This window comes from Sinocyclocheilus rhinocerous, unplaced genomic scaffold (genome assembly GCF_001515625.1).
Source record: "Sinocyclocheilus rhinocerous isolate Xijiao unplaced genomic scaffold, SAMN03320098_v1.1 scaffold1785, whole genome shotgun sequence".
Classification (NCBI taxonomy): Eukaryota; Metazoa; Chordata; class Actinopteri; order Cypriniformes; family Cyprinidae; genus Sinocyclocheilus; species Sinocyclocheilus rhinocerous.
Window position 1 is genome coordinate 1,115,677 of NW_015627538.1, and position 12,679 is coordinate 1,128,355.

Sequence of the window (12,679 nt, forward strand, 5' to 3'; positions counted from 1 at the left end):
TTATAGTGCTGCAATATTGAGTCACAGTCTGACTTGGCCCAGGGCACTGAATGTTTAATGCACTATTCTGAAATGAGTATATGATTTGATCACTGTCTTTACAACAGGCATGTCACGCCATATTCTCTCTAACTGTTTTAATAAACATGGTCTTTACCCTCAATAGCCACAAGACAGGCCTCTCTTAGGAAACTTGTGTCTTCAGCAGCTCTAATTTATTACATTTTTAAAGATTAAAATCACATGAATTATGTTGGGTGTCTTTTTGACAGATTTCTTAAAGATGGCCGATGTAGTAGTGACCCATGTAGTAGTGTTTGAGAAATCTGAAGAGATACTCTCTTACAACCTAAAACTGCCCCTATTAGAAGAGCAATGAATATCACTGCAAAATTGCATGTAATACTGCAGATTGCATGTAACATCTTTAAAACTAAGTGTTAATTATCAGACCAAAATCTTCTGCATGCAATAATCTAGAACACTGTCTAACACTTGATGGCTGTGCTGTCAATTCGTTGTCATCAGTTAGGAGCATAGGTGTGCTATTTGATAGCAACCTTTCCTTTGAAAGTCATGTTTCTAGCATTTGTAAAACCGCATTTTTCCATCTTCAAAATATATCTAAATTACGACCTATGCTCTCAATGTCAAATGCAGAAACGTTAATTCATGCATTCATGACCGCAAGGTTAGATTATTGTAATGCTTTATTGGGTGGTTGCTCTGCGCTCCTAATAAACAAACTCCAGCTGGTCCAAAATGCAGCAGCTAGAGTTCTTTCTAGAACCAGGAAGTATGACCATATTAGCCCGGTTCTGTCAACACTGCACTGGCTTTAGTGGCACATACGAGTCACTTCCACAGAAGCCTAGGCTGCAGATCTTTTTATGACCCACTAAGGGAACATTCACTATTCTTATAGTGCTGCAATATTGAGTCACAGTCTGACTTGGCCCAGGGCACTGAATGTTTAATGCACTATTCTGAAATGAGTATATGATTTGATCACTGTCTTTACAACAGGCATGTCACGCCATATTCTCTCCAACTGTTTTAATAAACACAGTCCCTTCCTTAAATAGCCACACGGTAGGCCTCGCTCAGGATATTTGTGTCTTCAGCAGCTCTGATTTATTAATTTTTAAAGATGAAAATCACATTAATTATGTTGGGTGTCTTTTTGACAAATTCATTAAAGATGGGCGATACTGACCCATGCAGTAGTGATTTATAGATCAGGAGAGATACTCTCTTACAACCTAAAGCACACAATTTATCATGCCTGTCTTGGAAGAGCAATGCATATCACTGCAAACTGCATGTAGCATCTTTAAAATTACGTACCTTTCTGTTGCCTTCTAATGTATGATATGAAATATGCTGTTGTGCGTGTGTGTGTTTTGTTTTGAATTTTTGAAGAAATACTGGCTTATAATGTGGATGTAATATTGATAAGCTCACACACATGAATTACTGTATGTTTTCCCCTAAAAAATAAACGATTGAACATTATTTAATATAAATATCTATAATATAAAATATATTAATGCATGCCCTGTTATTAGCTGTAGTTTTTGTTGTTGATGTTCTGAAAAATGAAGATGAATAAATAAATAAAGATGTAATACTCTGTATGATAGTCCATTTATCAAAACTGTCTGAATATACAGTAAATTTATGAAAGTGTAGAAGAAAAGCAGTGAACACAATCACTTGTTTTTCAAAATGTCTGAGAAAATCACAGATTTTGACACAAAACGTCTATCAGAATTCACTAGATTCACTGATTAAAAGCAGATAGTATTATTACAATTTTATTTTTCAAAGTCTGTTACAAAAACCTTAACATTGGGCAGCAAAATGAAAGAGACCATCCCTGCTGATTTATAACAGTCCATCCAAAGTCAAGAAGACACATAAATAAACACACATGCAACATGTACAAACAAGCAAGAGTACTTCATATTTTAGTATAAAAAGGAGAACACGACTAGGCCTACTTAAAACTGATTCCATACACAGCAAAGTCATGAGACTGCTTACCTGTCCATATTCCCAGGATAAAACTGTCCCCAATGAGTCTGAATCATTAATGAACTAAAACATGACTTCTTCTTGTACTATACAATACAAAAGTCTTTGTGTATGAATGAAACCTCAAATGTAAATATGTTTGGTTGTTATGTCTTTACTCACGAGAACTTAGCTTCTTGAAAGGGGCAACGCTTTCTGCAAAGAACAGAAAGCCTTAATATATTATTACAACTTGATTTGAGGTTTGTGGGTCATCTTTCCTCACAGATTGTGCACGTACACTCAACAGCCTCCTCAAGTCTGTGTGATCCTTCTGGTGCTCCACTGCACTAATCCACCCCAGATGCTCCATGTGAGATAACCAAAAAGGCTGTCTTCTCTCGCCATCCACTGAAAACACAATTATTCACATTGGGTCCTTCCCTAAAAGAAGTCTGTAGCGTCCCTGCTTTGGCCTACAGTAACATCTTCAGTCCTTAAATGGTCTGTTTGTTTGCAAGTTCTTAAAGAAGTGGTCTGGCTCTGGGTGAGGCTGACCAGGCTCCCAGTCTTTAGCTGAGATCGAGGACTTACGGTGAAGCGAGGAATCTCGACTTAGACTGCTGTCGAGGAGCAGGTCAGGATGTGGTGGCGGAGGCAGGATCCCTGGATCAGGATCACTGGTAGAGGAGCAAAGGGAGTCCGTTTTCATGGGACGATAATCACGGACGCATTCCTGCCTGGGGAGTGTCCGGCTGGTCTCATGGACTTCTGTGCTGCCATTAGAGGTGCTCCTCCAATCCCACGTGTTCCCGTTGCCTGAAGAAAGACGGACCACTGGGTGATGAGGAGCGTGAGCGTCTACCGTGACAATGCTGCTTCTGTCTTGCTCCGATGGAATGCGGTAGTACGGCGACTCTGAGCCAGTGCTGGAGGTGGCACAGGATGAGGCAGTCTCGGAGGACTTTGGTGTGGTGATGCTACCTGGACCATGTTGCTTAGACATGGCAATGACCTGAATAACCCGTGGCTGGTTGGATAATCGTGGGGGTTCTGGTGTGGCAGCTGGTACCGGACCTCCTTTCTCTGTCATGGATAGCCATTTTGCCCGTGTGGTGGCGCTTTTAGGTGACACTGGTGGTGGTCTGGTGGCTTCCTCTGGGATATGAACCAACTGTGGGGCACCGGGCCTCTGAGGCATCATCGCTCTGGCACCTCCTGCTGTCGCCGTTGCTCCCCTATTGGCTTGCACGGTAGGATAAAGGGAGGACGGCATGCCCAGATCCTCTGAAGCTTCTCCTTCAACTCCATCAACTCCTTCTGCAGTTGCTCCTTCCTCCTCTTCCTCATCCCTCAAGCTGAGACTGCGCATCTCCATTGATTTCTGCTTCCATTCGGACACCAACTGTTTAGAACGCTGAGAGTCCATCGGCACGTGGAAGGTCATGTGACGCTGAGCAGGCTCCTCCATAGCACTGGTGTTAGCACGGGGCAGTGTGTTACTGAAGGTCACCATGGTCTCCTTCCCCATTGGGCTGCGAGGAGCCAGGAGCTCAACATCTGCACTAGCCCTCTTTAGGCTGCCCATTGAGGCCTTCTCTCGACGCACCTTACGGTTCAGGCCAGCAACATGTGGCGGGGCCGATAGCTCATCATTGCTCTCAGAAGCATGGGCCTTTTGGTACACCGAGTCATGGCCACGCTGTGTCAGTTCTCTTAGAGGATCTTTTTGTGGAGGAGGGGGCTGCTTCAATGGCCTGGGGTAGGACTCTTCATTGGACCTAAAGTTCCCCACTGCATATAATGCCTGGAGTGTGAGAAACAGTTGTTATTGTAAGGTTAACGAGAGTTCATGAGACATTTTTTACCTCATGAAGACAAATGAATTAGATTGCACGTACACCAAAGACACTCATATTTGTTTATTGAATAGTTTATATTAGAACATTGGCCATTAATAATAGAGTTGGTTCTCTCTTTGCTGCTATAACAGCTTCTATACAAATCTGGGAAGGTTTTCCACTGACAGGGTCATTTTTTGGAGCCACAAAAATGTTTTTAGTTTATTTTGTATTTTATTGTATTTTTACTGTAAAAACAAAACACTTTTTCAGTGCTACAGAGTTTTATTACTTTTACCTTATGTCTGTTGACTTTTTTCTTTTACCTATTTACTATTGTAATATAAATGACATTTTTAGAAATTGTTTTAATCCACTTGACTGGTTAGAGAGATTATAACACATAAGCATATCAGAGGAAAGAGACGAAGCAAAGAGATGACATGGAGAGAGTGAAAAGGAGCTGTGAAATTGTTCCTGATGAATCCTGGATGATTTCTCTTCCTCTAATAGAAAAGAAATCCTAAATATAGCGCTTGCAGTCGGCAGATTATAAAACAGTGAAAAGAGGAAGATAAATAAATCTTGAAATCCTCTGCTAACCCAAAATTCAAGCTGTCAAAGCAAAAGTTGTTCGGAGAGGCAAACTAAAAACAAAGACTCACTAGATAAACAGCAATGCCAGCCCCTATCACAAAGCCCACGTAGACGTCAATCGGGTGGCTCCGATACTGGGTGATTTGGGTCAAACTTGCCAGGGCTGCTGCTATGGCAAACGCAAACACCAGCACAGGCTTCAGCAGCTTGGTACTGTCTGATATGGTGGCATTGAAGTACATCTGAGTAGAGAAACATAAGTATCACAACAACATGACAACTGCTCTGGTAAAAACCTCATAAATATGAAATGACCTCTAACAGCTGTCTCAAATGAAACTTTTTCTTTTTTCACTTAAAATGAGGGTTTTTGCTGTACTTGTTTGTTTTAATTAAAGGGATAGTTCACCCCAAAATGAAAATTCTGTCATTATTTTCTTAACCTCATGTCATTCCAAACCTGAAAGACCTTCGTTCATCTTTGGAACACAAATTAAAATATTTTTGATGAAATCTGAGAGCTTTCTGACCCTCCATAGACAGCAACGCAGGTACCATGTTCAAGGCACAAAAAGGACATTGTTAAAATAATCCATGTGACATCAGTGGTTCAACTGTAATTTTATGAAGCTACGAGAATAGTATTTGTGTGCAAAGAAAACAAAAATAATGACTAACGATCAACAATTTCTTCTCTATTCAACGTCATAAAGCTCTCTGATTTCATAAAAATATATTTTATTCGTGTTCCAAAGATGAACAAAGGTATTGCGGGTTTGGAACGGCATGAGGGTGAGTAATTAATGACAGAAATTTCATTTTTGGGTGAACTATCCCTTTAAGTTGTTGTTTCACTGTTAACCCGTAAAGCTTTCCTTTAAATTTCTTTGGAGAAAAAAAATTTGGGGGGTAAAAAAAATACTCTCGTGCTAGGAAAATTTTTTATGCATGCTTAAAGCATGGGAATTTATAAGGAATTTGTTAAATAAAAGTTTTTAAATAAGGAATTATTAGAGGTTTTAGCTTTTTGATTATATTGTTGTTGTTGTTTAATTTTTTTTTTTATCAGGCTTGTTCAATGACTTTATTCAGGCATAATTTCCCTTCCATTCCATATACTAGAATATGATATTTTATGATATTTGATAATCACAGAATCTAAGAGTTAAATCTAAAAATTTAGCCAAGCTACCTAATTTTACTTAAAGCTGCAGTCCGTAAATTTTGCCTCTTTGTCGCCATCTCTGAATTGCAGCAGTATGCGGAATTATCTAGCTTGCGTGGGTTGTGAGTCGGCACAGCTCCAGCGCGGATGAATCTAATGTTCTGAAGAGTATGTGTGGCAGTCAGTCACCGCACCGGTGTGGATATTAAGTTTGATATTTGAGACATACTTACATGGGGATAGACATGCAATTCCTAGTCCACTTTACTTGAGTCAGTTACCTCTGTTTCATTGTTTTACAATAACTGGTTTATATGCTTTTTTAAGGTCCGCCAATTAGATTCTACTGGATAACACTAATACCAATTAGATTTACCTAAAATACTCCAAATGTAGTTAAAGCAGCTTGACTGTCTCTCTTAACTGTCCAGAGAGAATGACTTCATTAACAGTTGGAAAACCCACATTGAGTTCAACGAGGCATAGCTAACAAAAGTAGACTAATGAGCATCTCAGGCTCTACAGCTGTGAGACACCAAGCTGGCTGTGGCCTATATACTCTGCACTTTTTAGGAAATCAGCAGAGGTCAATCAGCAGTTGACAATGTTCTACGCCACTTAATGCTGATGCTGGATCCTTCTAACAAGAGTGCTAGCTCAGTGATCACAGTGGCACGGTTTTTCAAATTACAAGTATTTTGCGTCAGATCATTTTTAAATCAAAGTTCCCTGAGAAAAGTAAAGAGAAATGCTTACCGAGATGTAGACGGCTGCGAAGCCAGACAGAGTGGCGTGCTGGGAGGGGAAAGTTATTAAGTTTGATATTTGAGACATACTTACATGGGGATAGACATGCAATTCCTAGTCCACTTTACTTGAGTCAGTTACCTCTGTTTCATTGTTTTACAATAACTGGTTTATATGCTTATATGCTATAAGGTCCGCCAATTAGATTCTACTGGATAACACTAATACCAATTAGATTTACCTAAAATACTCCAAATGTAGTTAAAGCAGCTTGACTGTCTCTCTTAACTGTCCAGAGAGAATGACTTCATTAACAGTTGGAAAACCCACATTGAGTTCAACGAGGCATAGCTAACAAAAGTAGACTAATGAGCATCTCAGGCTCTACAGCTGTGAGACACCAAGCTGGCTGTGGCCTATATACTCTGCACTTTTTAGGAAATCAGCAGAGGTCAATCAGCAGTTGACAATGTTCTACGCCACTTAATGCTGATGCTGGATCCTTCTAACAAGAGTGCTAGCTCAGTGATCACAGTGGCACGGTTTTTCAAATTACAAGTATTTTGCGTCAGATCATTTTTAAATCAAAGTTCCCTGAGAAAAGTAAAGAGAAATGCTTACCGAGATGTAGACGGCTGCGAAGCCAGACAGAGTGGCGTGCTGGGAGGGGAAAGTTTTCCTGATAACACAAAGACAGACAAAAAAAGAGGAAAAAGTGACAGTGACTTCAGTAACACATCACATGAATTATCACAGAGCGCAGCCAAGAGTTTTAGCATGTGAGGAAGAAATGTAAATGAGCCAAGGAAGAGATGCAGGAGGAAAGTACTACGCTTCAGTGAACAAAACACAATTTCATATCTCCGCCTGACAAGGATTTGGGGAGAAAAACGGATAAATCCCATTTGTAGTCCTTGTAGGGAAATGCTGCAATGGGATAGAAACTAAAAAAACTTGAAATAAACACAAAGAATATCTATTTGTCATCCTGTTTAGTCCACACATTGGGTATGCAACACTACAGGGGCAAAAATGTGTGTGCGTATTGCATACAAATAAACAATACTTTGTGTTTTAGCACATATATGCAAATAGAATATGCAAATTAGGTAACACCCTAAACACAACAACAAAATGAATTTACCTTGGCATATGTGAGAAGGCATGGTGTTGTTTGTGTGTATTCACCTTGCTGACAGGATGGCATACTGGTCCCGGCCTGAGCAGATGTCCTGGGTTATGTAGGGGTTTTTATCGCAGGCCACACCTGGCAGTGTGTAGTTGGGTTTGCACACGGTTAGGAAGAAAGGAGCATGATAGCCAGTGGCCAGCTGGATAACGTCAGTCACCAATGCAGTGGCGCACAGCCCAAACACATGAACACCTGTGTGGGGACGAGAAACTGTCAGTGTGGAACCGTGTGAACAGAGCCAGACTTGTTTTTGTTTGTCTGTGTGAGTCTTACGTAGCCAACACTCGACCATATGCTTCTACCAAAATAGAAAAGGCCTGTAAAAATGTCTGAATGCTGTCAGTGTATGAATAATGAATGTCAGAAGTCAGAAGAGGTCCCAACTCCTGAGTATTAAAACTAAAAATAAGAGATTACCATTTAAAGCTTTTTCGTGTGTGCCATACAAGTACCATACAAAGATGTATTATTTGCATATATATTTTAATATTTTAGCTGTTTATATATATTTTAACTTTACCTGTAATCTCCCACATATTGAGTATACTGTGTGTTTATGGCAGTAGTTGTCAGATCAACTTCAGAATGTTTCTATAATCATAGAGCATTTTGATTGGCCATTTGTGGTATGGTTTTTTATGGGTCAGCTAAAATCAGTAATGCATGTGATAGAGACATACCTCAAATATCTTTGTAGATTTGTTACGGTAACACTTTAGTATAAGGACCAATTCTCACTATTAACTAGTTGCTTATTAGCATGCCTATCAATAACATATTGGCTGTTTTTTAGTACGTATAAAACATTTATTCTGCATGACCATATTCTACATCCCTAACCCTACCCAATACCTAAACTTAACAACTACCTTACTATTAATAAGCAGCAAATTAGTAGTTTATTGAGGCAAAAGTTAGCAGTTAATGGTTTGTTAATAACAAGAATTGGACCTTAAAATAAAGTGTGACCAATGTGACTGTTAAAAATGTGAAAATAGTAATGAGTTTAACTTCATATTATTACATTATTACACTACGAGTCAAAAGTTTGGGATCAGTAAGATTTTTTTTAAATAAAGAAATTGACACTCTATGGACACTTCTATTTTAAATAAACACTGTTCTTTTAAACTTTCTATTCATCAGAAAGTCCTGAAAAAAAATGTCTCATGGTTTCCACAAAAATATTAAGCAGCACAACTGTTTTCAACATTGATAATAAAAGAAGAAATATTTCTTAAACCCAAATCAGCACATTGGAATGATTTCTCAAGGATCGTGTGATACTGAAGACTGGAGTAATGACTGCTGAAAATAAAATAAAATACATTTAACATATATAAAAATTGAAAACAGTTATTTTAAATTGTGATAATATTTCACATAAAATGTGTTTTTACTATATTTTGAATCAAATAAATACAGCTTTGGTGAGCATAAGAGACTTCTTTAAAAACATTAAATCATATGTCTGACCCCAAATATCATTTAATTGTAAAGTTTCCCATTCCTACACTGAGGTATCTTTTAACATACCCACAAAGCGCACTGTTCTGCGTAAGAAGGAGTTGAAGTTGCAGCCTCCTGCATTTATACTGCCTTCTGTACCAGAGCGAATCTTCAGTTTGGACTGCATGCAGTACATCAAGGCTTCACCCAGCATGATCTAAGCCAAAAAACGCACAGAAGAATGAGAGCTGCCTGAAGCAACATTACAGAAATCCAATCTGTCAAGTGTTTAATTATGCTTTATACAAGATGTTAAAACTCGGTCCTTGACCATGCAATTCACTGGCCATGCTGTTACTATCCACATTGCATCAATGAATAGAGTAACAGGATTTAGTGTAATATTCACAGTAGCAACAGTGAGATAAATAGGTTAGGTCGTTTATGAATATAGTATGAACACTCACAGATGCTGCAGGGCCAGCAAAGGCCAGGCTGAGCAGCATGAGCAGAGGGATGAGCTCGTCTCCCGTTTCCACATAGGGCATGCTCAGTGTGCGGTCATGGCAACGGAACCCAACTTTGGCTGGCTGTAATACGTCTGTCAGCTCCAAGAAGTAAAGAGAGATCATGGAGGATGCCACTATTGGCAGCTAAAAGGGAAGAAAAAGAGGAAGAATAGTTGGGTTATGGGAAAGGTGGCACAGGAGAGGATTATGCAGGGAGGAATCAGTCAACATATACTGCATGGATACCTTCATGAATTATTCATGCACACAGTATTAGACATACAGTGGTCCCAAAAATATCTGAACACTTAAGCCAAGCTTAAAAATGCATGAATGCCTTGGCTTGAAATAACAAAATATAGCATTTGTTTGAGAAAAAAGTAGAAACACTTTTTACATATTGTACAAAAAACGAATTCTTCAAACATTCTATTACTTTCTTTCAAAAAGAAAAAAAATGCATTTGAACTATTTTAGACTACCAAACATTAATGTTCATAGTAATGTGTTTAACAACACCTGTAGTAACTATGAATGATGCATTTATATAGCGCTTTATTGTGTATTGTTGTACACCCAAAGCGCTTTTACAATCACGTGGGGGGGTCTCTCCTCAACCACCACCAGTGTGCAGCATCCACTTGGATGATGCGACGGCAGCCACAGTACAACGGCGCCAGTGCGCTCACCACACACCAGCTACAGGTGGAGAGAAGAGAGAGTCATAGAGCCAATCAAGTGGTTGGGGATTATTAGGAGGCCATGATTGACAAAGGCTAGGGGGGCAATTTGGCTAGGACACCGGGGTTACACCCCTACTCTTTACGAGAAGTGCCATGGGATTTTTAATGACCACAGAGAGCCTCGGTTTAACGTCTCATCCGAAGAACTGTGCTTTTTTTGTCAGTATAGTGTCCCCGTCACTATACTGGGGCGTTAGGACCCACGCAGGCCACAGGGTGAGCACTCCCTGCTGGCCTCACTAACACCTCTTCCAACAGCAACCTAGTTTTCCCAGGAGGTCTCCCATCCAGGTACTGACCAGGCTCAACCCTGTTTAGCTTCAGTGGGCAACCAGTCTTGGGCTGCAGGGTGATATGGCTGATATGGCTGTAAACTAGCTAGAGGAACTGACTTTATACAACCACTAAAACATGAGACTAGATATTTCAATTAATTGCAAAAAAGTTAGTTCTGAGGAAAGCTCTGGCATCATTTGTTTGCAGATGCCACTTTGTTTTATTTTTTATAAATCCAATTTAATGACATTCAGAAAAGTGTGATGATATTCAGACATTTTCAGTGTGACTTAAGTGTATAAATATCTATGTAAACATTAAAAAAATAGGTCTAGCGGTAACCAGTTACATTTCCATTGACGTTTCACGTTTCAACAATTTTCTTTGATGTTTACATCAATATTATATCATTGAAAAGGAATAAAGCAGTTTAAGCCCAAATAATCCTTTGCTGAAATCCTGTTAAAACCTCTTAACCCTGGTTAAAACATGTACTTGACATCACCTACATAGGATAAGAAGTTGAGCATTCCCATATCCCGCTTATGATTCATTATATGTCAAATAAATGGCATCGGTGTTAAATATCAGTTCTGTGACATTTGCAAGTGTCATTTATTACATCATGTCATTTATTACACAGCTAAAATCACAATTCATTTTACAGGCTCATATGTTTCATCACGTCATTGTATTATAACTCAAAGCGACATGTAAATGGCATTCTATGCAGATGACTCTCCTCATAAGATAAGGCAGTGGTGCGTAACACATCATGCTATTCTTTAGGCAGTTCAACGGCAAGATGAAGAAGCCTTGTAGAGATCATTAAAGCATCACCAAAACAACTGAAACATGTTGACAGCATACCTCTACAAAGTAGAAACATGGCAGCAGGGTCATGCTGTCTTTGGGAGGCTTCTTCTTGGGCTTGTCTTTTGGAGATATCATTTTGGCGTTTGGCCGAGTAAAATCTGAAAGTGAGAACAGAATAATATCAAACACAGGATATTTACTAGATACATGTTATAGACCTTAAGCAGGTTAGACGCCATATTGAATTCAACACAGATGAAAACAATGTATTTGCAATGACTCACAGTGTATAAAGGTCTTAAATCACAATTTTTTTTTTACAACTCACAGCTTTTAAAACAGTTTTTTTTTTTTTTTTTTTTTTTTTTTTAAGCAAAGTACCCTGACTAAGGTCTGTTGAAAGATAAAAACATCTGTGCCTATGCTTGTAGTTTTAAATATCCTGCAACTTTTATTTGGCTCAACCTCAAATGGTCTTGGAATATCTAAGTGCTCAAATCAGCCTAGTAAATGGATCACTTGGCATGTTTGTAATTTGTCTTGCTAGTCATGCAAATATTCTGTGCTTCTGATGCGGATGGGTGGACACAAAGTCAAATACAGGGAGTGTAAAATGAATACATCCATTAAAGCATCATTAGGCATCATAACAAACAAATATAATGTATACATTTTTTATTGGCCTTGAAATGAAAAATTGCATTTTATGGTTGGAAACCTGATTTCTTTATAATGTGATATAGGTTTCTTTCAGTAATGATAATCAATTGGAAAACAAGGCATCTCGTGATGAAAGGCTCATCAACCATATCCTCATGAATGTAATGAAATACACTGGTCTTTGGGAGCAAAAAATAAAAAAAGACCTCTAATTTTGGACTAGATTATTAAACGATTATTAAGACTTTACAGTTATCGTCCTTGGTGTGAATAGACCTTTATGCTTGGTCGATGTCTAACTTGAGCCAGAGCCGTTGAGAAACAGAGTTGCGAGCGACACGCTTTGATCTCGCCGCCAAGCGGTCACGTGGTCCGCGCTGTCAATATGTTTGAATGGGAAGTAGGATAGACATCAGTTTCACTATATTTGCAGCAATTTCTAGTGATTATTAACACATCAAGTGCATTGATTGTGTATTGATAACTACGCTGACTACGTTTTACAATCGCTTTTTTTTCTGGGGAGTGATGAAGAGACAGCATTAATATTTTTTCTAATATGCTTATTATTTATATTACAATTAGTGTAGTATTTAGGGAAAAAGGTATTTAGGGTATTAAAATAGAGAAAATGTGTTTAAATTCCAGTGCAAAGAGGCAAATTAGAG

General features: G+C 38.8%; 1 protein-coding gene across 1 annotated transcript in view; it reads right to left on the reverse strand.

The window, feature by feature from the left end:
- Positions 1-1,845: 1,845 nt before the first annotated feature.
- LOC107729344 (phospholipid phosphatase-related protein type 3-like) overlaps positions 1,846-12,679 on the reverse strand; it is a 16,513-nt gene continuing 5,679 nt past the window's right edge. Inside the window, exons 2-8 of the mRNA XM_016539814.1 lie at positions 11,406-11,509; positions 9,475-9,660; positions 9,095-9,224; positions 7,555-7,750; positions 6,988-7,045; positions 4,523-4,696; positions 1,846-3,823 (exon numbers count right to left, since the gene is read on the reverse strand). Coding sequence (XP_016395300.1) covers positions 2,507-3,823; positions 4,523-4,696; positions 6,988-7,045; positions 7,555-7,750; positions 9,095-9,224; positions 9,475-9,660; positions 11,406-11,509 — 2,165 coding nt within the window. The 3' untranslated portion in view covers positions 1,846-2,506. The remainder of the gene's footprint in view (positions 3,824-4,522; positions 4,697-6,987; positions 7,046-7,554; positions 7,751-9,094; positions 9,225-9,474; positions 9,661-11,405; positions 11,510-12,679) is intronic.